General features: G+C 37.6%; 3 protein-coding genes and 1 non-coding gene across 10 annotated transcripts; 2 read left to right on the forward strand and 2 right to left on the reverse strand.

Moving 5' to 3' along the window:
- The first annotated feature begins 473 nt into the window (after positions 1-473).
- LOC140764568 (transcriptional corepressor LEUNIG_HOMOLOG-like) lies at positions 474-9,986 on the forward strand. Of its 6 annotated transcripts, none has more exons than XM_073103191.1 (18): positions 474-633; positions 773-911; positions 1,007-1,104; positions 1,901-2,010; positions 2,953-3,251; positions 3,331-3,400; positions 3,490-3,595; positions 5,121-5,170; positions 5,254-5,547; positions 5,676-5,744; positions 5,824-6,042; positions 6,158-6,299; positions 6,371-6,480; positions 6,729-6,878; positions 7,940-8,095; positions 8,160-8,285; positions 8,425-8,622; positions 9,323-9,986. In XM_073103191.1, exons 2-18 carry the CDS (start codon positions 880-882, stop codon positions 9,464-9,466), a joined length of 2,373 nt encoding a protein of 790 aa, XP_072959292.1. In that variant the 5' UTR covers positions 474-633; positions 773-879; the 3' UTR covers positions 9,467-9,986. The 6 variants fall into 6 exon arrangements, with proteins under 6 accessions (XP_072959292.1, XP_072959288.1, XP_072959293.1 ...); XM_073103187.1 differs by having other exon boundaries at positions 475-633; positions 5,670-5,744; XM_073103192.1 differs by having other exon boundaries at positions 475-633; positions 5,670-5,744; positions 8,169-8,285.
- Positions 9,987-10,569: 583 nt separating this feature from the next.
- LOC140765524 (uncharacterized) lies at positions 10,570-12,155 on the reverse strand. Its single transcript, XM_073104662.1, has one exon. The coding sequence runs from the start codon at positions 11,957-11,959 to the stop codon at positions 10,811-10,813; it is 1,149 nt and encodes a 382-aa protein (XP_072960763.1). The 5' UTR covers positions 11,960-12,155; the 3' UTR covers positions 10,570-10,810.
- Positions 12,156-17,060: 4,905 nt separating this feature from the next.
- Positions 17,061-17,147, forward strand: TRNAM-CAU (transfer RNA methionine (anticodon CAU)). Its single transcript is given in 2 exon segments — positions 17,061-17,098; positions 17,112-17,147. It is a non-coding gene; the product is annotated as a tRNA-Met (tRNA).
- Positions 17,148-17,267: 120 nt separating this feature from the next.
- LOC140764214 (probable inactive beta-glucosidase 14) lies at positions 17,268-23,489 on the reverse strand. 2 transcript variants are annotated; one of them, XM_073102655.1, is made up of 12 exons: positions 22,925-23,489; positions 22,666-22,732; positions 21,949-22,007; positions 21,748-21,823; positions 21,597-21,671; positions 21,367-21,454; positions 21,031-21,283; positions 20,749-20,864; positions 19,114-19,363; positions 18,853-18,955; positions 18,150-18,258; positions 17,268-17,684 (listed from the first exon to the last, which is right to left on the reverse strand). In XM_073102655.1, exons 1-12 carry the CDS (start codon positions 23,048-23,050, stop codon positions 17,465-17,467), a joined length of 1,542 nt encoding a protein of 513 aa, XP_072958756.1. In that variant the 5' UTR covers positions 23,051-23,489; the 3' UTR covers positions 17,268-17,464. The 2 variants fall into 2 exon arrangements, with proteins under 2 accessions (XP_072958756.1, XP_072958757.1); XM_073102656.1 differs by lacking the exons at positions 21,597-21,671; positions 21,748-21,823; positions 21,949-22,007 and having other exon boundaries at positions 22,925-23,488.
- Positions 23,490-24,303: the final 814 nt, after the last annotated feature.

Here is a 24,303-nt window from a genome sequence, read left to right on the forward strand (position 1 = left end):
TATTCTATGTATATCAATTTGACGGATATCGTTAATATGTGATCGGTAAATATACTCTATGTATGTGGGTGGGCTGATTGGTCGATAAATATATTATAACCGTACATCTTGTCTCGTGGACGACAACTCGATTTGACGGAGATAGTTGACGTGTGATCGGTGTATATATTCTATGTATGCGGATGGGCTGATTGGCCGATAAATATATCGTGACTATACACCACGTAGCGTGGACGGCAACTTGCGCCTCAGAAATAGTAAAACTCGCATAGATATTTTATTTCTGTACTTTTGCCTGACATCAATGGCTAAAACTAACTCTATTACCTCATCCACGGGTAGCCTTCTCCCACACTTGGAATATATTTTTTTATATTTCCTCACCATTTTTTATATTTCCCTCACCAACTACTCGCTTCGGATGCGAACAGGAAACTCAAAACAGGTATCCGTTTGATGTCTAACCCGCACCTCTTTGGTTTCTGCCCAATCCCCAATTCCAAATTTCCAACGCCAAACCAGGAATAAATTTTATCCAGGGTTTGGATTCATGTCCCTTGGCTCTTTCTTGTAGTAAGACTGCCACTTTTATTATCGATTCATTATTGGAGAACACCAATCAGACAGCTAAGGGTACGCTTTCTCTTCCTAAATTTCGATTTCGTTATTGTAATCGAAATTGATCTTGATCTTTTGCTTTACCCTAATTAGGGCGGGAGATTCTTGATGTCGATTTCGATAGATTAGGACATGATTCTTTTCGTTTTTGAAGGATTCTTTGATCAGCATGCGGTCGAATCTAATTTTAATGGTGAATTAGCGATGCGATCGCAGGCGTGAGATTTGGCTCTCTGGTGTGTTGGATTGAAGAGTATAATTATGGCGCGGAATAATTGGGAAGCAGACAAGATGTGAGCATCTGATCACTCTATGAGATTCTTCTTCCTGCTGGTTCTGTTTGGGATTTTAGTTGATTTGTTTCGTGTTTTTCTGCTTGGTTTGTTAGGCTTGATGTATACATTCACGATTATCTGGTGAAGCGGAATTTGCAAGCTACGGCGAAAGCCTTCATGGCCGAAGGCAAAGTTGCGACGGAACCAGTAGGTATGTGTTCTGTTTACTCTCTGCTGATCTTACTTGTTCTTTTTACTCTCTTCTGGTTAGGACTGGTTTATTTTTAAGTCATGTTTGAATATTTTTATTGAAGCGATACATGTTTCAAGTTTTAGGAAGCAAGAACAAAGCAAACATTTAGTCCCTATTTGGGTCCAATTTGTAGATTTCTTGATAGCAATTCTAGATTGGCTGTCAGATTTCCTACTGAAAACTGTAGTCCTTTTGTGGTTGAGATCGGCTGTTGAAAGATACGGCACTTCAAACTTTATGCAATGCTAAATTTTGAAAAAGTTACAACTATCGGTTTAAATTGTTAATGTTCTAATTTAGCTTTGTTGGGGGTTCTGGTCATTTATTATTGAGATTTAAGTACTGAGGTGTTGATTTCTTCCAATCAGAAATATAGGATCCATCGATAAATTGACCACTGTCTTACTGAGTTGAATCAAGACTGAACATCTAAGCTCTCTTTCCTTTTGCCCACCTTCATGATGTGCGATTTTTAAAGTCAAAGACATTCTTGTCCTTGTGTTAGCTCTTTTATCTGTTGTTTCTTCTTTTTGTTATTCCGGTTGACATGGTCGATCCTATATCAGATTCTGGAATTTTGAGAAGGTAACCAGTACTACTTTATTCTTAAATTGCTTAGCTCCTCCTTTTTTTGTTCCTATCTTCATTTTAATTTCTTTTAATGAGCTAGACATCCAGAGGCCCTATCATGCTAGTCGTAGTTTGTGCATATAATAATTCCAGTTTTCTATCTAACCTTAGCTTGATCATGCAGCAATTGATGCTCCTGGAGGCTTCCTCTTTGAATGGTGGTCTATCTTTTGGGATATCTTCATTGCAAGAGCAGATGAGAAGCACTCGGAGGTTGCTGTTACATACTTAGAGGTGTAGTATCCTTTTTAGTACTACTATGCCTCATGTCATGATGCTTCATCTTATCGCTTTCTTTTCTTTAGAAAAAATTTCAAGAGATCTTTCAGTTACACAGCTTTGTGCATAGTAGGGGTTTTTTAAGCCATTACTGCAGTGTTCAAATAATTTTTAGTGCATTAATTTGTCTGTTGCTGTTTGGCTACAGTTACGCTTAGATAAGTGGGTGCTTAGCTTCTAGCCCCCTACTACTAAAAGATTAAATCAGTCCATACTGATTCTCTTCGGACCATTTCAGCAGTTTCATCCAAAACCTGCATTAGGCACAAAAAAACAATAATTCAAATAACAAGTAAAAATAGGATTGAAATGTCAAATGTGTAGCTGGCAATATCAGGTGGAAACTATCAGTTATAACCTAGTTTGGACCAGTTTGTGTCAAAATTCTTACCATGCATAAGATTGAACATTGAACTTGTATACCAAGCACAAATATTTATAAGTACATGCACTATACCCTATTGACCATATTGTTTAAATTCTAATGCGAGTGAGTAGGAAAAAGAAAACAATTACTGACACTGCTGAAATTAGAATATCATATAATAGATACTGATGAGGGAGAGTATGATTGAGACTTGTGAAATAGGTATCATGATTGGGATTATCTTGGCTGCATTTAGTGGTGTATGCTGTTATATATTAGTATTACTGAAGAAGCATGCAAATAGAAAGTTTTACTGCTGCGTAATTTTGGGAGTAAGTCTATTATGGTTATCACAAAAATTCTTACTCAATGATACATCAAAACTCTAGTCTAGCTTACTGATATTTTTACTGTTGGAGTAGTGAATGGCCTATCCTCTTTGGGCTTTATAATTTTATTGTTCATAAATACTGGTACATATAAATAAAATTCTTTTTTCTCTTTCTCGTGTTTGTTTTGTAAACTTGCAGGCACAACAGATGAAAGCAAGGGAGCAGCAACAACAGTTACAAATGCAGCAACAACTGCAACTCATGCAGCAACGACAAGCGCAATTGCAGAGAAGAGATCCAAATCATCCTGCTCATAATAGCGTGATAAATACCATAAACTCTGATGCTATTTTGGGGTCATCAGCAGCCAGCCTTCTGGCTGCTAAGATGTATGAAGAACGTATGAAGAATCCCAATTCAGTGGATTCTGATGCATCTCCTCAACTCCTTGACGCTAGTAGGATGGCTTTCCTCAAGTCAGCAACAAATCATCCCAAGTAATATTTCAGTCCTATTATTCACTAGGATGTTTACTAATAGGAGCTGTAGATTATAATTCTTCTTCCATTCGCACAGTCAATTAGTCCAGGGCAATTCAGTCAACATGTCAGCTCTCCAGCAGATTCAGACACGGAATCAGCAAACTGTAAGTCTGTAATTACTTGAACTATCTGTTCCTCAATAATTATGTGTTGGTGAATGTGCTGCTAAATCATTTTGGCGCAACCTTGGCAGGACATCAAGAGTGAACTAGGTGTACCTCAAAGATCTTTGCCCATGGATCCCTCTTCATTATATGGTCAGGCTATTATGCAGGCAAAACCTGGATTAGGTGGTGCTGGTAAGTAACTCCTTTATGCTCTGTTTGGACGTGGTTTAGACATAACTTTAAACTAGTTTAGTGAGCATTAAACTTGTTAGTATCCAAACAACAGTTTATCTCAAAACTAATTTAAGGCAACCTACTTCAACTCATTCTTCTCTCTTCTCTCATCTTCCATACGATATTTTATTTATTGACAAAATTTAATTACCATTTTACCCTTGAAAACATATCACTTCAATCAACTATTATTTCAATCCTTCTCTCTCCCTCTCCTCTCCTCATCCATCCAATATAAAAAGTATATTGGTCATTTCATAACATATCTTTTAAATTTATTACTTTTCATATCACATCAAGTGTAATCATGAGTCATGACACCACTAAACCAGTGTACAAGCAATATCATATTTTCATAAATTGGTTAAGCTACCTTATTCAAGTTTAAGAAATGAGCTTAGTTAACCAGGTTTAGGAGTTATACCACATACATAAGCCACCTCGAAGAATGAATGAAGATAATGTCTACTATGCAAATCGATGAGGACCCGAGTGTTTTCTGGTTCCATAGTGATACATAACTTCTAAAGATTCAATTTGGCAACACAATGCAGCATATGACATACTATTGGAGGACAAAGTAGTAGTTAGATCATGGAAAAAGGGCAAATATCTTGAGTCGGTGTTCTAGTATTACAATTTGATCTTCTTGAATATGTTGGCTATAGGAAGAGATCAATCTGGCTGTCCTTTTCTTCTGATACTACTAAAACACTAAAAAACTATTGTGCACAAGCCCATCGGATTTAATCATGTCATGTATTCATAGCACTGTGTTTAACAGAAAAGAGAATCTTCTCATAAGTACCTTTGAAATTTTGGTAGAATTGATAACAGGTGCTATTAGGAACATCCCATCAAATGACAACTATGTGCCTGAACATTTTTTTTGAGGTTTGTGGTATCTTGCTACTTTTGTAAGTAGCAGCACTTAATGTTCCTAATGAGAAATTGCCATTTTTCACCCTTGTCTGGATTATTCCTGTGTTTGAAGAATTTTCTTGTGGGATATGTTCTGGGTTTAATGAGCCTAAATTGCAACCTAGAAGTTAGACACTTAGACTATTTTACCCAAAACTGACTTTATAACTATGTGGCAAGTCCCTCTGCTGTCTGATTTTGCTTTGCCTAGGAAATTGACACCAACGTTGAGGGGTTAACAACAGGCTGATAGCTGATCATAGAAATTTGTGAGCTCTTTTGGAGCATTTTCATCTTTGACCTGTGCTCTAAATGGTCCCTTACTGTTGGCAAAGGCTTGGATGAGTATAATATTACCCAGGATTCACTATAGGGTCATATAGTAGAATTCCTGACTTGCGTGGTTCTTTTGTACTGAGTTGTATACTCAAGATAGTAGGTTAAGAAGGAAAAAGTCCCACGAATCAGTAAGGGACTTTTTCTACTATGAAATATATTCAGAGAGGGTAGTAGTACTTATTTTGTGGTGCTCATTTTTTCCTTCCATTCGTCATTTCTTCAGCAATGAACCAAGGTGTCAGTGGTCTTCCATTGAAAGGTTGGCCCCTAACGGTAAGTAGTATATATAGTCTTCTTTCCTTTGTCTCGTAAGATAAAAAATTAACTGAATTCAGAAGTTTATTTGAGTTCTGTAGGGTATCGACCAATTACACCCAAATTTGGGTGTGCAGAAACCATTTATGTCTTCTCAGAATCAGTTCCAATTGTTGTCCCCACAACAACAATTCATAGCTCAAGCGCAAGGACAGGGAAACCTTGGCAGCTCATCCAACTTTGGTGAAACGGATCCTCGAAGATTTAGGACCTTGCCTAGGGGTGGTTTGAGTGGAAAAGACGGCCAACCTAATGGCAATGATGGATCAGTTGGTTCTCCACTTCAGTCTAGTTCACCAAAGGTCAGACCTGACCAAGCTGAATATTTAATGAAGGTCAGCACTCTGATTGTTCTATTTGATTGAGGGTGAACATTTAGTTGAGCTTCTTTTTGGCTGTATAAGTAGAAACTGGCATTGTAACAATTCCATGCATCTCTTATTTGTACTATTATTAGTTGAAGGTGGCCCAGATGCAACAGTCCTCTAATCAACAATCGCAGGAACTGCAACAGCACCAACAGTTGCAACAGGTACCACAATAGAAGAATCTCTCTGTGCTGCTCTTTTTCTCCTGTATTCAATCTGATGAATTACCTATCTGCACTCCAGAATTCTAGAAAAAGGAAGCCTACTTCTTCTGGAGCTGGAAATAGTAATTGTACGGGTAATACTGTTGGGCCTTCTCCGCCATCTACTCCATCCACTCATACCCCTAGTGATGCTGTTCCAATGGCTAGTAACATGCAGCACATGAGCATCGTGCCAAAGGGTTCTATGATTTATGGTACAGATGGAATGGGTGGACTTGCTTCATCTTCAAATCAGATGGTACTTGCAGTTCCTTGATACTAGTTACTTCGAAAATGAAGAGGCGGTGTTCATTGCTTATGTTACTCCATCAGTCCATCTTCATTAAACCTTAATGGATTCTCTTAAATGACAGGATGATCTCGAACATTTTGGGGACGTTGGTTCTTTTGATGATAACGTGGAATCATTTCTTTCACATGATGCTGGAGATACACGTGATATATTTGCTTCAGTGAAGAGAAGCCCAGCTGAGCACAATTCAGAGTCTTTAAAGGGTAATCGTTATCTACATTTAGCATCAGTATTTTCACCTTATGTAACAATACAATTTCCATTCTCTATCCAGGTTTTTCCTTCAACGAAGTTGGTTGTGTTCGTACCAGCAACAGCAAAGTTCTTTGCTGTCACTTCTCTTCAGATGGGAAGTTGCTAGCTAGTGCTGGGCATGAAAAGAAGGTATAGTATGTAAATTTTACTAAGGATATTGACATTGTTATGGCAATATTTTAGGAACTACTTTGATATTATCATGGCCAGCAATTTTTACTCAAGAATATGTTACCCCTTTACAATGGAATAGTTATTTCATTCTGTCAAAAAAGTCGTAAGGATGTGCACTGCACATACTATTAAGTCAATAGTGCTTAATTTCCATAAACATGTGTTCCATAATCTGTGAGCCTTATGTTCATCGCAATTGATAGGTCATTCTCTGGAATGTGGACACTCTGCAGACAGAGAGCAAAAGTGAAGAACACTCGAACTTCATCACAGATATCTGTTTTAGGCCGAATTCAACCCAGCTTGCAACATCTTCTTCTGATGGAACTGTGCGACTATGGAATGCAGCTGAAGTAATAAAAATTATAAATTTACTTCTTCCTAGTAGTTTAATTATTGTTTTCATGTTTGTACGTGCTTTTTATAAATCTACGTAGATAATCTATATTGTTTGTTAGCTCAAAAACATGCCTATAGGATAATATTTTGGTTGATTATGGTGACGTTATACATGAAGAACCTTCTGATCTATTTTTTGCTTGATTGGTAATAGAAAGTAAGAGAGACCTTTGTATGTTCCAGTATTGATTTTTGAGGAAGTGTATCTAGTTTGTGAAATTAGGGTTCCTGACTCCTGATTTGGATATGGAATTCACTTGTGGAAATCTGATTGAGGACTTTTAGAGGCGTACTTTATGTTAGTTATCCTGTCAAGTGAGAAATACTTTAAAGAATGAGTAATGCTTGTGCAGTGTTTTACACTTTATTTGGTTTGTAGATGTTACATGTCAAATCTTTAGTGGGAGCAAGTGAGAGTGAGATCTCAAGTCAAGCTATATGAGGTCCTTTCAGCAATCATAAGTAGTAAGCGTGAGCCTTTTCAAAAGAGTTCTGATAAGACGTATAAATGAATAATTGGGGAGAGATAGAGGTGCAGATCAGTTGGGGTATGCATACAGTTTATAATTGTACGCACGCTTTCCTTTTCTCTTATCCTTTAGTTATTATTAAATCACTAGAGATACTTGGGTATTGGTTCTTCTGTTGAGAGGTGCATCTGTCTTTCACATCTCTCTGATTTGTTTTTTATATGATTCATATTAATCTGAGATAAATCAAACAGTGCGCAGAAAAGAAAGAAAAAATAAAAAGAAAATCTGAATGCAAGATCAAATACATGGTACATTATATTGATTACAACATAATAGATCTGGCATATTTTTGCTAATCTCCTGTTCACACTTTGTGGTCTCCATCAAGGTCTAAATTCTACTGCAGTGACATTTATTTTTCCTTTATTTTTCTGATGATTTGCCTAGCAACACTACTAACTCATTGTGTCGGTTTAAGTTTATTGCCATCAAGCTATTTTTCTTGTAATATACTTATTAAAGTCGTTTCTTCATTTTGGTAGCGAAGCGGTTCTTTACAGATTTTTCATGGGCATAATTCTCAAGTAACTGCACTCGATTTTCATCCCAAAAGGACAGAACTTCTTTGCTCCTGTGACGGTAATGGAGAGATCCGCTTCTGGACTGTCGGCCAAAGTGCACCATCACGTATTACTAGGGTTGATTCGAAAGCCTCTGTTTCTTTCTTTCCTCCATGAGTCTTTGAATTTTATATAATTGTAGATGAAACAGGGAGGCACAGGAAAAGTTAGATTTCAGCCTCGAATTGGACATTTCCTTGCTGCGGCAGCTGAAAAGATATTAAATGTTATTGATATTGAGAAAGATCTAAAGACACACTCCTTCAAGGTTCTCACTTTTACTACAATAAGTTTTACGTAATATTTTGTAGAAAAATATGTGAAGAATATCTAATGTGTGCCAAATTATTTGAACAATCTTGTTTAGTCTGTACTATATTGTTTATAATATACTTTTCCAATTGTAGGGTCATAGTAGTGACATACTCTCTATCTGTTGGGATGAAAATGGTGATTATGTGTCGTCCGTCAGTAAGGATTGTGTGAAAGTATGGTCGATGTCATCAGGGGAGTGCATCCATGAGCTAAGATCTAATGGAAACCAGTTCCATTCTTGCATATTCCATCCAAGACATCCCAAATTTTTGGTTATTGGAGGCTATCAGGTAACATTTTGCTCAATATCCAGCAGTGTTGAATAAATTGCTATGTGTAATCATCTGAAAATGGTGAACTTGAAGGTTGACTTATGATTCCTGTGTGATAGACGGAGTTGTTTCTATATTTCATTGTGTGTAAGGCGCGCAAGCTTTTGTGCTTTATTTGGTGGAGAAATTTTCACTTTATTTTACATTGTGCTGCTTTATATATCCTTTATCTTTTGAAAATAATATAGAGAGGATTCTACATTATACTTTGGCAAAATCATATGCTATTTTTTAATATCTGCCATCTCTAATGCAACTCCTATTAATGTATCTATTTCCTTGATATTCATTTCTTTTAGTACTAGTCTTATGAAAAGCTGGTTATCTGCAACTGATTTTGGCCCAGTTTGTCCAGTCCTTGAATGTTTCTATTTGCAATTTTGGTAAAAGAGTGGATAAGGGATCTCTCAATATATTCTCATGTTTCTTCAACTTTCTTAATAAGTAAATGAAACGCTTTATATTAAGGTGTTGGAATCGTGTGACAAGGTTATACATGTTATTTCATTTTCATCATTCCATGATGCTGGAACTCTTAAGCTTAACTCTGATGTCTTTGATAAGTCTCAATAGACCTTTCGGGCTTGTTGCCGCAACCTTACCCCAGAAGTTTTATTTATTTTGCTAATACTAGTTTACCTTGTTTGATTATCTGCAGTCTGTGGAGCTGTGGAACATGGCTGATAGCCACAGAATGACATTCCAGTTACATGAAGGCGTTATTGCTGCTCTTGCACAGTCTCCTATCACTGGATTGATTGCCTCTGCGAGCCATGACAGTTCCGTTAAAATTTGGAAATAAAAGATGGCACCTAGATCTCATTCTTGGCATATTACCAACTCAGCCTGAAAAAAAAGGAGAACGGAAGGTTGTGAGATCACAATAATATGCCCATTTTAATTATTTTTATTTTCCTTCTGATGGCAATAAAAGGGAAGCTTAGTTTTCTGGTGCGCATCCTGCATATATTTGATTGGTAGGGTGAAGAAATTCTTGCTGATTGGCGTGGTGGCATTATATTATACTGGAGAGAGAGCATATGAGAGGAAGGGAAGCAACAGGATACTTTTTTTTTCAAAAGAAAATCTTTCTATTTGTACTTAAAACGATGTAAATGAGATTGTCGGTTTGCAAGACAGCCCCATATTTTGAAAGTAATATTTGATTAGTCAAAAGCTTCTTGACTTGTCAGAGTTCTTCTGTAGGTCGAGCCAGTTCCTGTGCTATGTAAGTTAATGTAGTTTTACCGTATTGTCTCCATGAATCTATTTGTTTTGTGTGATAAACTAAAATATGAAGTGCATGTGATTCTATTTTTTTTTCTTTCTCTCGAGATATGGATGGTATTTATTAGCTATGCTAGAACTTACAATTAAAGTTGGTTCAAGTCATGGTACTTCTGCTGGGTGCAAGGATCATGCCGACCACCGACTGGCACGGTAAGAGCCGCGGTATTTGTCCGTCGTGCAGTAAGAAGAGAGAAAAAAAAAATACTCACCTCGCTTTTGCTTTCGCTTTCGTTGTTGTCATCGTTTGAGCGTGTCAGGTGTCTTAGCCCAAGGGAGGAGAGGTCGATGGCGATGGCGATTAACAATGAGGTTGATAGCGAGTGACAAAATTATTAGAAGGGGTGTGTGGCATCCGGATTGGCATGTCCATCCATGGTGAGATTATTACTGTAGGTCTTTAGCAAAGAGGAGAGAACTTACCTCCTTACACAGGAGATTATCACTTTCATCTAATACTTTGGGCGTATTCATTAAATTAGAGTAGAGGTTTTTAATTATATTTGGGTGTTTTTTTTAAGGTACCAAACCTTATTCGCGATTCTTGAACTCTACATCAATCGTCTTATTCAGATTTGAATTGAAGCTGCGGGATAAATTTATATCAATCAAACAATCTTTATTTAAGCTTGCGCCAGTCAATTTATCAAACAATCTTTATTTAACATTCAAACCCTTGATACATTTCTACAATAGTAGGACCAAACTCTCAAAAGTGCAACAACAAATGAACAAAACGAGAGAGGATATTAAGACCATATTAAACTAACAGCGTTGTTACGTTACACTTAAATCACATTAATAAGAAATAATGAGAATAGGTGCATGCCATGCAAACGTAATGACTCTGCCTCTCTCGTCAATGACCACCGCCACCGATTCCACCACCGATTCCGCCGCCGCCGCCGCCTCCGAACCCTCCGCCACCACCGGCGCCGCCGCCGAACCCTCCGCCGAGACCACCGCCCTTACCAAAACCTCCGCCGATCCCACCGCCCTTGCCAAAACCTCCGCCGAATCCACCTCCAGCACCGCCGCCGCCACCGGCACCACCACCAAGTCCACCGCCACCTCCGGCACCGCCGCCAAGTCCACCTCCAGCACCGCCACCGAGACCGCCACCTCCGCCAAGTCCACCTCCGGCACCGCCGCCGAGTCCACCTCCACCTCCGGCACCGCCACCGAGACCGCCACCTCCGCCAAGTCCACCTCCACCTCCGGCACCGCCGCCGAGTCCACCACCCTTTCCATAACCACCACCTATGCCGCCACCAAGACCACCACCCTTACCAAATCCACCGCCAACACCGTGGCCAATGCCACCGCCGAGTCCACCGCCCTTTCCAAACCCACCGCCAAGTCCACCACCCTTTCCAAACCCACCGCCAAGTCCACCACCCTTCCCAAACCCACCACCGATTCCACCACCAATGCCGTGGCCAATACCACCGCCAAGTCCACCACCCTTTCCAAACCCACCGCCAAGTCCACCACCCTTTCCAAACCCACCGCCAAGTCCACCACCCTTTCCAAACCCACCGCCAAGTCCACCGCCCTTCCCAAATCCACCGCCGACTCCACCACCTTTACCAAAACCACCACCAATCCCATGACCAATACCACCACCAAAGCCACCGCCTTTACCGAACCCACCACCAATGCCATGACCAATACCACCGCCTATGCCATGCCCAATGCCACCGCCAAACCCACCACCCTTACCAAACCCACCACCGAGTCCACCCCCACCCCCATAACCACCCCCACCACCAAACCCACCACCACCGCCGAGTCCACCGCCACCACCCAACCCACCACCTTTGCCGAATCCACCCCCAATACCACCACCCTTACCAAAGCCACCGCCGAATCCATGGCCAAAGCCACCTCCTTTATGAAGCCAAAAGAGCTTCTTGTCCTCCAATGGCCTTGCCCATGAACTCACTACGAGACTACTCAAGCATAGGATTAATGCAAGAGCGGATCCCCTCATCCTCCCCCTACCCATCTCTCAGTCTCACTCCCTCTAGTTTGCTTTGGACTGGCACGATGGGATTGGGTGCTCACCGATGCGTCTTCTTATATAGGCCTGGCTCGAGACCAGGCGCATTTAAGAGAACCCAACTGCTCACACTTGCTACTTTTAATGAAAGACAGAATTACATTTTAAATCCTCTATCTTTTACAAATTTATCCCAAGTTTTACATTAGTGTTTTAAAACTGCACTCTTATCTCTCTTAAATATAAGAGTGGATTGGTCAGCTCAGACACCTCATCAGATACTATCAAAGCATCAGATGACTCTAATAAATTTAATCACACTCCAAAAGGAATAAATTATAAGGTATGAGCGAGTTGAATATGATTGACTTTTGATTTTTTATTCAGTTAATCATGATGATGTGTTCTTAAACCCAAAAAAGAAATCCAAAACATCATGAAAAAAGTAGGATCCGAACCTTAAATTTATGAAAATAGAGAGAGTCTTCTTCGTTCTTCTAGGTGGTCATGATATTTTGAGTTGGGTTTGGTATGGTATTTTGGGTTAAGTAAGCTTGTTGGGTTAGACAAAGGTATTTCTGCACAATGATAAAATATATGGTTGGATTTGCAAATGAGTAAGAAAAGAAAGGAGGATTCGGCTACGTGACTCCCTTGCTGCAGAGCGTCATAAAGGCTACGCGGTTTGGGGCAGTTGAGAGAGAGAGAGAGAGAGAGAGAAGAAGAAGAAAGAAGAAGAAGAAAAGTGGAGATATGAATTGATCTGTGTCTGTTTGTGGGATTTGCGTCATGAAAGCTATGTATTGGCAGTAGTGGGGCTGCTGTTCACATGGCTTAGCAAATGCATGAAATGCAACATGAAACCTTTCCCTTTCCTATGATTCTCTACATCTCTTTTGCTCATCGCCATGAATCATGATCCTCTGCTTCAAAAGCTCACTGATCCCTTCCCTCAGATACTCATCTGATTGCTAGCCAGGGATGATGAAACTCTTTAAGATATCAAAACATTTAGCCATATAAACTGTTTCTAAATAAAAATGGAGTTCTTCTTCTTTCTTTTATTTCTTTTATTTTACTTTCACATGATTGCCTGAAATCATAGAAATTAACAGACGTATTTAAATAGTTAAAATTTTCTTTCATTGCACTATGATTTCGAGTAGTATTAGATAGGTTTCAGTTCATTTTAAACAACATTAGACAAGGCAAAAATAATATTTTCTTAACCTAAGTTTCATTTTTAAGTGACAATAGTGGTATTTTGAGGAATGGACTTCCAATTATAATAAATCTTCTTCTTTTTTTTAAAAAATATCACTGGGAATTATGTAAAAGACCAATAAAATGTTATCGCGGTGAGATAGATATGCTCATTCAATGCTATCACCCATTTGGAGAAGCATGCAAGTACTGAGAAGAAAATTGGTGCTTCTATAGAGAGAGAGAGAGAGAGAGAGAGAGAGAGAGAGAGAGAGAGAGAGAGAGTCTAAATTGATTATCTCATTTACTCATGCATTCATTGTTTTAACTCATTCTATCACATGCATACACAGAAAGGAAATTTATTACGTACATATATGCTCAGTTTCATCTTGTCTGGTTACATGTGATATAAACTTTGCATTGTCTATTAATCTGTACTATTAGTAGCTCATATTGGGGTCATACGTGATTAATGCATGGAAACTAGAAGAAAAAACTCCATTTTTGCATGTTATAAATGCCAATAATATTACAGGGAATGGTAGATGTACACATGGGCACATATATAGTATTGCACTATATATATAGATTCTACATATATATATAGAGAGAGAGAGAGAGAGAAGGAGAGAGAGAATCTTATGATTCGATAAAAGAGAAGAAATAAAACTAAGTTACCTTTGGATGTGGAAGTGAGGGAGTAATTAGCTCTCCTGATAATATTAACCGGTTCTCCTGGTCGATTTTATAGTGTATCTTATAATTTTAGAGGTAGAGTATTTGAATTATTTATCCTACAAAATTTTCTGACATGGTATCTTAGTTTATCCCTCTTGGCACTCAATCCGGGAATAAGAATATTCACTCAAAGATTAAAGAAGAAGAAGAAAAAATAAAATAAAATAGACAACATTAAACCATCAGCCTGGCCGAGTAGGATTGGTGGTCAATTTGATAAAGGGATGAATGCATGTCAGGAATAGGGATAAGAATAGTGACTTATCCGAGAATAAACAGTTGCCGTATTCATTGATCAGAATAGACAAGAGACATAAATGTAGGGATATGACTACCAGAAGACAGCACATGAGACTACCCTTCTTCTCTATCTGCTTCTCTCTTTCAATGAAGCCAGCTTGTTAGTAGCATTACTTGCTTGATATAAATATCCATCAGCTGTCAGGAGGTTATCGGTTGCATTCAATGACAATTGGATTGGATGTATGCCAGGGAGCTCTTTCCTTCCAATTAGATTTCGCTCGCACTCCATTTTCCACATCACTCACAGGTTGAGACAAAAGACATTTTATCTTAGAAGAGAAAAGGTACTGAAAGAATTTATATAGATTCATGAACGCCCATCACTTAATATATAGTTCTAATTTTTCAGATCGAATTAAATTTGATCAAGCTTTCTGGCCAACTTTGCTTCTTGGACGATTGAGGACTCCATTGTCTCCCAACAATTAATACCAGAGAAGATGGTTTTGTAATCATAGACTGCTCAATATATACATAAAGAGAGAGACTGGAGTCGAGGATAACAGTTGATGTTAAGATCATCATTTGTGTATATATTGAGTATAATAAAAGTTGTAATTCTTCTTTATAACTTACCTATTGTGTATATATATTAAGTAGACAAGGTTAAAAGACTCATGGCTGGCTTTTATCTCATCATCTTCCTGTTTCCATGAAATAGATAGAGGTAGGCACAGCTAACCAAGTCAATGGTTTGGGGCCCAAGCTGAGAAAAAAAATAAAGCTTTAAAGTGGTATTAAAGTCTTAATGCTAGCTGTGATCAACTTCTCACTTGAATAAATGTAGCATGTGGATTTAATGCTGGCATTAATTTGGGGCATCTTTATTGTTGTTCTTTAGTAGTGAATTTGGATAAACCTAATAAGAGAGCGAAAATCTTATAACTTGTTGGGGGAAATTACAAATAGAGTTGAAATAGGAATATCAATTCCTATATATTATTACTAAAAAATGGGAGAATATTTGATATAAGATGTAATTTTGATGAATAGTATTTATATTCTAAAATAAAATTATTATAATAATTAGCTATTATTTTAGAATAAAAAAGATTATTTCTAAAAAGAATGGGGCTAAAATATTATACATCAAAATGTCCTAATTTTCTTTCTCCTTCTACTAAATTTACTGAATATATCACATTCTTCAAACTAAAAACAAAATATAATTTTTATGCTCAAGATATGACCATGAAATAGAATGATTAATATGACATGAGTGTTATGGTAATTTAATGCCTCTATTACTGGACCATAGGCTAGGTAAGAGTATAGGACCAAAGGCCCAACTTATGCTACATTGGGCCCAAACTGGTTGCTAAACTTATCCGTCCACTGTGAAGGATACGCCTAATTGTAATAAACGTTAAACGTTAATTACCAGAGTAATTTAGCCAATTCATGAAAATATAGAGGTAGTAAGGCGGTCTAATCTATATTTTAAATCGTATACGTTATTTTTTAATATTAAATCATATTAGTTGCCTCCAGATTTTAAATATTATTTTAAATTATTATACTGTTTCTCTAAGTCAACTGTACACGATCACGAATACCCAACCTTATAAACAACAATTTAAAAACAAGATATAGGGATGTGGGTTGACTCGTGAACCACGATAAATATACTATTTTTTTTTTTTGTGCACATCACTGCCTGCATTTTAGTCTTATTACGGATCGCAACTTACTCCTTTTAATTTGGTCCACGCTTTTTTGTTTTTGTTTTAAATAATATGGTAATATCCAATGATAGGTATACAAAGGAGTGGTCAAAATTTGAAGGCATTGTGCAGAGCGAAATAAACACATATATAGGGTGTGAAATGAAAAAAGTCGGAAAGAATTTAATACACGTTGGAAGTCAAACGTTCGTCTGACGAGTTTGGAAAACAGTTAGAGAGAAATAACTCTGTCATGCATTTACTTTGCTCTTGGTTCATGGTGTCGTCTGACCAACCTTAACTCTTTCTTGATCTCATCACCTTATATATATATATATATATATATATATATATATATATATATATATATATATATATGTACACCCCTCTAGCTTCCAGGATCTCCATCGTATAGCAAAAGTCAAATCCTTCTACTGATCACAATGAGTGTTGTGAGTGCATTCGCCGTAGTACTTGTTCTCTTGGCTAGTGATGCTACTACGGCAGAGGTAGTAGTAGTAGTAGATGGGGTAGTGGCAGAAGACAAGCACCTCTTCTTTGGCCGCCGCCATGGGGATGGTGATGGTGGTGGTTTGGGCCATGGCGTTTATAGCAAAGGGTTCAGGCATGACTTGGGCCATGGTGGGGGTGGTGGAGGGCTTGGTGGTAATCTAGGAGGTGGTGGCGGTGAACTTGGTGGAGGTGATGCAAGTGGTGGTCTTGGTGCTGGTGGTGCTGATGGTTCTGCTGCACTTGGTGGAGCAGGAGGTGGTGGTGCAAGTGGTGGTCTTGGTGGAGGTGATGCAAGTGGTAGAATAGGAGGTGGTGGTGGTGGTGCAAGTGGTACAGTTGGTGGAGGATTCGGCGGTGGAGCGGGAGCTGGCGGAGGACTTGGAGGAGGAGCTGGTGGTGGAGGCGGATTTGGCGGTGGCGTCGGTGGTGGATTCGGGGTTGGTGGTGGGTTTGGTGTCGGCGGTGGAGGTGGAGGCTTTGGCTTTGGTGGAGGTTTTGGTTTTGGAGGAGGAGGAGGTGGTGGTCACTGATCAAAGTCCTTTTCATATTGTAGCTAGCTCCTTTTGCATGGATCATATCTTTGTCTTATTTCTCACAGCATCGAACTCATAAACTCCACGAGGATGTAGGACTACAAGTAGCATCTAAGACTTGTTATAGTTATTTTAAAGTATTTCTAAATGGGGGTGGTGGCGCAGTTGGCTAGCGCGTAGGTCTCATAGCTAAAGCGAGTGATCCTGAGGTCGAGAGTTCGAGCCTCTCTCACCCCATAAATCATTTTTTTTTCTCTTTTATAAAAAAAGGTGTAAAAATTAAAGATAATTCCAACCCGCCGGTTTTGCAATTAATTCAATACATATTTTATTATAATAGAGCGCACACAATTTACATATCTAATGGGCACTAGAGTCTATTATTACATATTAAAAAAATTAAATATATTAATTACAAAAATCCCTTTCCAACTTAATAACAAAATTTTACATGTATTATACATAGTAATTAGAAAATAGAGACAGACAAAAGAAGCATACAGCACATTGTGTGAAGAAGTAAGTTATGCTGTGGTGTAGCAGCTAAATTTTGACTAGTGAGCTAAATCTTGTAGATCTGAGTCCTCATTCTTGTTGAGTAGTAGATTTGAATCTTTGAGAAAATTCCTGTACCATTTGGCTGATAGCTTTGGTGTTCTCTCTTGTGTCTTGAAGTCTACAAAATAGAGTCCGAACCGCACAGTGTAGCCCATCAACCATTCAAAATTATCAAGCAGCGACCATAGAAAGTAACCCCGTACGTCAGCTCCTTTCCTACAGCAGCGAACAATAGATGAACAAACTATTTCTGCATATTATTTGTGTCGATAATCACAGACGTTATTCACTAACAAAGCAAAAAAAAGATGTAAAATTAGTATTCCTAGCTATTGTCAATATTACCGTTATGTTATTTCTCTAGATTCTTTCGTGCTTAAAGAGTAAGGATATAATGCGTAGGTATCAATAGCTACATAGGATTCCAACTAGTCTACAAAAAGATTATCACGATGTCTGCAAATATACTAGGAAGAAATATCATATGGTCTGATATGCTGTAGGTGAGACATACTACTTCATGTGTATTGGCATCTACTTGCAAATATACTAGGATGCAATGTCATATAGACTTAGAATTAAGCTGTGGATGAAACATATTAGTAGGGTATTTGGCATGTAGAATGACAAGCTTACAGATGTACAATATGCAGGTTAAGCATTTTTCTTCCTGTAAATTACCATATGGCTGAAGACAAAGCAGTAAGATGGCCATGTATATATTCCACTCTTTCGACGTCATTGGTTAAGTCACTGATGGATAGGCTATCATCGCTTCTATCTGGATAACCTGAAAAGCAAAACACATGCAATTCACATGTAGCAGTAAATAAATAGAACTATAGAACTTTTAGGCTCAAGAAAGGAAAGAGAAAAATTGTCCAGTATTAATATTATGTATGATGCACCACCTTCAAAATATGATGAGTATCCCTTTCTTTTTAGCTAGGAAGTACTCAAGCTTAGCATCATTCATCCAAAGAACAAAATGTATTCACATTTCTGTCAGAAACTATCACATTGCCTTTTTCAGTTTAATCCTGTAGTTCACCAAAATGATTTTCATTTATTTGTTGGAGTTATAAGTGGATTTTGACTGTAATTGTGCAGCTTGGTTAGATATTCTGGACTGTGGACCAACATAAGAAATGAGCCTGAATAGAACTGACTCAATCTTTCGTCCATCATAGTGTGGCTCTGAAAAAACTGGGTCCTGGTTGATCATGCAAATTGGTTCACAAATGTTTCAAACTATGTTAGAACCCAAGCATATAATAGGTGTGTTTCTTCCCTGAAATCAGCGCTAGTGCATGAGATAGTTTGGCTACATCTCCAAATTATGGTGTTACTGGAGGAAGTTAATCATGTTTTTGCTGCAGCATACCATTTTCTGTAATATACATGGGTGTATTGTTATATCTTTGCTTGATGTACATCACCACCTTCTCCATGCCATATGGAACTACGTAGAGATTTTCTACTGAAGTCTGCAAGATTTAGTATAGTTTATTTTTAGTTTAACTATTCATGTAATAAGCTGTGACATAATAGCATGATACTGTTGATGGATGGAAAGAGTCACAGAAAGCATGTGCAAAGTTGTATCAGTGAAGAACCTTATAGGTTTTAGTGGTAAACTTCATACTGGATTTCCAATTGGTACTCCATTTCTGTCTCCAGTAGAAAATACTAGTGCATTCCCATTGTAGTCATCCACTTCGCATGGAGAGATCATGCAATCCTTAACATATTTACTTGTATAGTGATTGATTCCAATGAAGTCCAATTTGTTTTCCAATAATTTCTTCTCTTCAGATGAAAATGTTGGTAACCTTGAAGCTAAGACTTTCCGCATTTCAAGAGGATAATCACCAAACATTATAGGATCCATAATCCTTCCACAAACAAAATATATTGAGAGCAACATGTTAGAAGGACGGAAATATAAAATAAATCAATGTATGATTTTCAGTATCAGTTATATCTGAAGTTTAATGTGCTAGATAAGCTTCTGAATTTCATTGTTGCCTACCAGACAGCAGGTAGAGATTCTGAACATAGAAAGAAAAATACACAATAAAAAGGAGTACCAGAATTTCGAAACTAGGACTATTTCTGGAATTTCTATTTCAAAGAACTAAAACTGTACAAACTTTCATGTTTCAGAGAAACTCATAGTTTCCTATGTCAAATGTCATCCACTTAATGAATTGTGATACCAGAGGATGTCCCACAGTTTCTTCAATTGAGGTTCACAAATAGTGATGATTACATATATGCTACAGTGTGGTCTTATGCAATCCTTTTTAGCTTTATCTGAAACTCCATAAAAAAAAAAAATCAAATGAATACTGATAAGAGATCAGAGCGTAATATAACCTTCTTTCAAGAAAAAGGATTGATGCATCATTAAAGTTGCCTTGCAATCACTCACAGAATGGTGGAGCGGAATGCAAACACTAACATGTTCTCATACTCTGTTTTTTGAAGACTAACTATTCATCTTATCATGAGGTTGTCTTTCTTCTTTTTTTTCCCAATCCAAGCCTTGGAATGTTCATTTGGAGGTATTGGATATCCTCTGCTATTGTTCACTGTCGCTACTCATCATTCCAAATTTAGCCATGAGCTAAAAGGAGGAGTTTTCTTGGATACCCACATTAGAGAAGAGGTTATCGAGTCTACAATCTTGTTAAAAATGTAGAAACTTTAGACTCTTCTTGGATGATTGTCTAGTTGAAGATCACTCTCCTGATCCTACCATTGAATTCTACACCTCTGAGGTATCAGATTATTGTGGATTTCTGAAATCTGGAAAGGTCTATGTTGAACTACTTATCCTTGCAGGCAGGTTACATGTTTTCAGTCTATGATTGACAAATAACAATCAACTCTATACAATGCTCCTCATTGTCTTCTATGGAGGTCCAATTTAGTGTGAGGCTGGCTGTAGAAATTTGAGCTCTAGAAGAAAAGCACCTGGATTCTTACTCTTGTGCTAGCTAAGGTAGCATGCCAAATTTGTTGTTTGAAATCAGTAGGTGGATAACATACACAACAGAAAGGATTGTAATCAAATCAGCAACTAAATTACGAAGTTAAGGATAAGATGAGATAATCTATCTAACCAATCCCCAATACTGTACAAATCCAACGAAGAAAATGTAATATATTTTTAATTCAAGCTCTAACACTGACAAGGAAATTTAGTTGCTAGAACTTTGGAGAGGAAAAAGGTGTTCATTAGCACATGATTACTATTTGCGAGATATATAGTTACCATCCAATATCAAAAGACAAAGCTCGTTGAACTGCTAATTGATCCACTGTGATATTCCTCAGTGGCTCAAACCACATTGTGCTGATCACAACCCCAATAGAGCCGCCTTGCTTGACCTTAAGATAGATTAGTACAAGGAAACTATTCATTAGATGTTAAGCAAATCTGGTTTTGGTTAAAGTTTAGTATTATCATGGAAACACATAAAACAGAGGAAGATTGTGGATTTCAATTCTGTACAAAATGAGATTATATAAAAAGCCTACCATGAATGTTCTATACCTGATATCTTCTCCTGTAAATATCAACTGCAATTGCATGTGATAGTATGACATTATGGGCTGCAATATATGGTTCGGTTGTAGAATCTCCAAAACTACAATTTCCAAATGGTTTAGAACATCGGCCTGGAGGATAATGTCCAGAGAGATAATCATATTTCACCAGCACATTTGGCTCATTAAATGTAAGCCAAAATTTCACTCTATCTCCAAATGCCTTGAAACATACTTCGGCAAAATATCCAAAATCTTTCCTGGAAAGTATATGAAAAAGTAAGTGAATTGAAAGAAGAATTAATATGTGCATGAAGTCCATAATCGGAAGACCAAGACATACTGTATCTCTGGACTCAGCCATGCACCATATTGGGCTTCTAATTCTTGTGGAATATCATAATGATTTAATGTAGCAAATGGTTGAATTCCTGTTCAAAGAATTGAATTGGAACATAAAGATGTCTGCAATTTTCTATTTACACTGAATATATAAATAATTGAAGACCTTGTTTGCCCACGTTCAATGCTTAACCAGAATATGTTATGACAACAGAAATTAACCTCAAGTACCTTTGAGCAAGAGGGCATCAATAAGGCAATTATAAAAGGCTATACCATCTGAATTAACATCTCCAAACTGACCTCCTATGAATGAAACAAACTTCTTAGGTAACAAATGGTGTAGATTTTTAAACAAAATTGATGAGATGAAAAAACTCACTTGGAAGAATTCTAGACCAGGATATGGAGAATCTGTAAGAGTTGACACCCAGGGAATGCATTAATTCAATATCTTCCTGTTCATGAGTCATCTAAGTCAAGTGATGTGGTGGTACATTAATCTTTTATCAGAAATAATGCAACAAATTTTTTTTATCATGCAACAATATGTTTAGAAGTACAGTATTTTTTTTCTCTGTACCATGTAGAGATGATAATGGTCATCAGCAACATCACCATTGCTTCCGTCCTGAACCTTCCCTGAGATAGAGAAGATAAAGAAAAATCTTGTCTCACAGGAAAAATGGTGGTTTGAGCATGTCCCGCTTCCATAAACTCTTATTACAAATCAAGATAGCAGAAAGGAGATTTTGCAAAGGAGAAAGCTTAGATTGGTTGATACATGAATAAGGAAATCATTGTGAAAATTGATGTGCAGATAGAAATCAACAGGAATGGAACTGCATTATGTACTGCTGCAGATTCTCCTTCCATTGCTTGGATAATAATTAAATTATGAAACCTAAGATGACCTAGTATTCATATTTCCATGCCGAAAGCTTATCGTTTCCTTTCTCTTTAACTGAATTCCAAAGTTCTTATCTTCATATTCCGAGCAAACCAAAGTGAATTGACCAACAGCCAAAACATATGCAATCAGGTCCTGGTACCGCAATGGAGAGTGAAGGAAGAACACCTTAATTTTTTCTCAATGAAACCTGAACACCAACTACTTTTTTCTTCCATGCAAGCAAGGAAATAAGGCATACAAAATTTCAACTTGAGAAGGTCCTTTATAATTACAACCACATTAGATGTTAAAATAACATGTCTAAAGGTTACAAACTTGCATCATTTCTGCAGGAAAAGAGGCCAAAACATACATAAAAAAAATTTAATACATCAAAGCAAGTGTCACCTGGTATGTGAGAGAAAATATCCCAATTGCTAGAACCTTTATTACCTTCTGAATATGCACCTTCAATCTGCAGATAGAAGTAGAAGTCATTGAAGAACTTTTAGACGAACCATAAGATTGGATTCTATTCTTAAACCATAAGATTGAACTACTGGAATGCATATCCACCTGCCTATAGGGGATGGCACTGGTCAAGTAGTAATTTGTCCAATATGCAATTAATACAGCTAATGGGTAGTTTCAGTTTCAAGAATTATACCTGATAAGAGGAAGTTGCGGTCCCAAATAGAAAGTTTGGAGGGAATTGGCTTCTATCAAGGCATGATACCAAGGAGAGCAGCTGAAGAAATAAAGCGATTGCCAGATCCCTCTTCGTCCCCTCCATTCTCTCGTCTCTCCAACTACTCTGTGAGCAGATGAGCAATTATAGGGAACAACCCAGAGATATTTATCTTGCTTGGTTTCCATTACTGTTATGATTGTCTCTAGGGAATGGGCGGTTGGAACCGTCGCAATGTGAACAAGAGAATATAAATGGCGACCCAGTCCGTAGATTTGGACATAAATGTTGCTGAGAATTGAAAGAAGCAAAACATCAAACAGTGGACATACATGTCACAAGACATGGATAGAAAGAGCTAACTCTGTTTTCATTCTCCTCCTAAATGCTTGCAAAAACGGAAATGATTCACGTCCAAGCATGACGGCTTCACCTCCTTCTACAAAAGGGTAAAAGGTAAATTTAACACCTTATTATCACTCGTTTTCGAATCAATTGTCTTTTGCGTTCCAGATTGAGATCCCAACCAACAGTAGTTAGATGCGGACAGTACGTCAGCGAACTGTTCGACGTTTTGCTCCATCGAATTTTTAATTATCAAAATCAATGAAGTGGGTCGCCGTTTGGATTCTCTAATTTATACCACAACGTCAGTACAATAAATGTAAAAGTTGAGTGCAAGGCCAAAGATTTCAACTGAGTTCTGGGATAGCATAAAGGTATATCCCAGTTATCCTCATCCGTTTCAAGCTTATCCTCCAGATGATTGATGCATTATAGGAATTGGAACTTTGTGAGTGTATAATTCGAAAAGATGCTTTAGGAACTTAGCCAGTGGGTGATGGGAATGATATAGAGCTTAAACAAGTATTATTTACTTGCTTATGTCCTCAAGAATCTTCTCCTTGATCCGGTTCATATATTATATCAATCAAGCAGTTGTCTGTGGGCCATTTAGGCTCTCCAAGTTGTCGAAATTGGCAACTTATGAATTGTATTGTCCAGAAAAGATGGGAGTTTTTTTTCTCTAAGTTTGGTTGCACATCAAAAAACATACCCAAGTAGTCGAGGTTAAAACTTATTTACAGATGTAGGTAATTCATATCTTAAACTTAGTACCAAAATAGGTCGAAACTTATCAGTATTTTATGTAAGTTGTAGAGCGCTAAAAAATCCAGTGCTTTATTCTAGATGTTAAACACTGAATTCATCGGCATTTTATTTTTATTAAAGACACATAGTAAGAAAGAGTAGATTATTTCTTGATTTTTATTTATCTGTTAATAGGATAAAATAGAGAGATTTATCATACTCCCATAGAGTAAACTAGAGAAATATTGAATTTAGATATTAGATAT

This window comes from Typha angustifolia, chromosome 8, assembly GCF_048772165.1.
Source record: "Typha angustifolia cultivar Huaian chromosome 8, ASM4877216v1, whole genome shotgun sequence".
In the NCBI taxonomy this organism is placed as follows: Eukaryota; Viridiplantae; Streptophyta; class Magnoliopsida; order Poales; family Typhaceae; genus Typha; species Typha angustifolia.

What these genes read in the sequence shown, in the direction of transcription:
- LOC140764568 (XM_073103187.1), top strand. Translation starts at nt 880, where the DNA reads ATGGCGCGGAATAATTGGGAAGCAGACAAGAT. An exon ending in AGTTGCGACGGAACCAGTAG is followed by an intron (nt 1,105 to 1,900) that starts GTATGTGTTCTG and finishes TTGATCATGCAG; the next exon opens with CAATTGATGCTCCTGGAGGC. An exon ending in AGACACGGAATCAGCAAACT is followed by an intron (nt 3,401 to 3,489) that starts GTAAGTCTGTAA and finishes CAACCTTGGCAG; the next exon opens with GACATCAAGAGTGAACTAGG.
- LOC140765524 (XM_073104662.1), bottom strand. Translation starts at nt 11,959, where the DNA reads ATGGGTAGGGGGAGGATGAGGGGATCCGCTCTTGCATTAATCCTATGC.
- LOC140764214 (XM_073102655.1), bottom strand. Translation starts at nt 23,050, where the DNA reads ATGGAGGGGACGAAGAGGGATCTGGCAATCGCTTTATTTCTTCAGCTG. An exon ending in TTTACAGGAGAAGATATCAG is followed by an intron (nt 20,865 to 21,030) that starts GTATAGAACATT and finishes ATCTATCTTAAG; the next exon opens with GTCAAGCAAGGCGGCTCTAT. An exon ending in GAGTACCAATTGGAAATCCA is followed by an intron (nt 18,956 to 19,113) that starts GTATGAAGTTTA and finishes TAAATCTTGCAG; the next exon opens with ACTTCAGTAGAAAATCTCTA.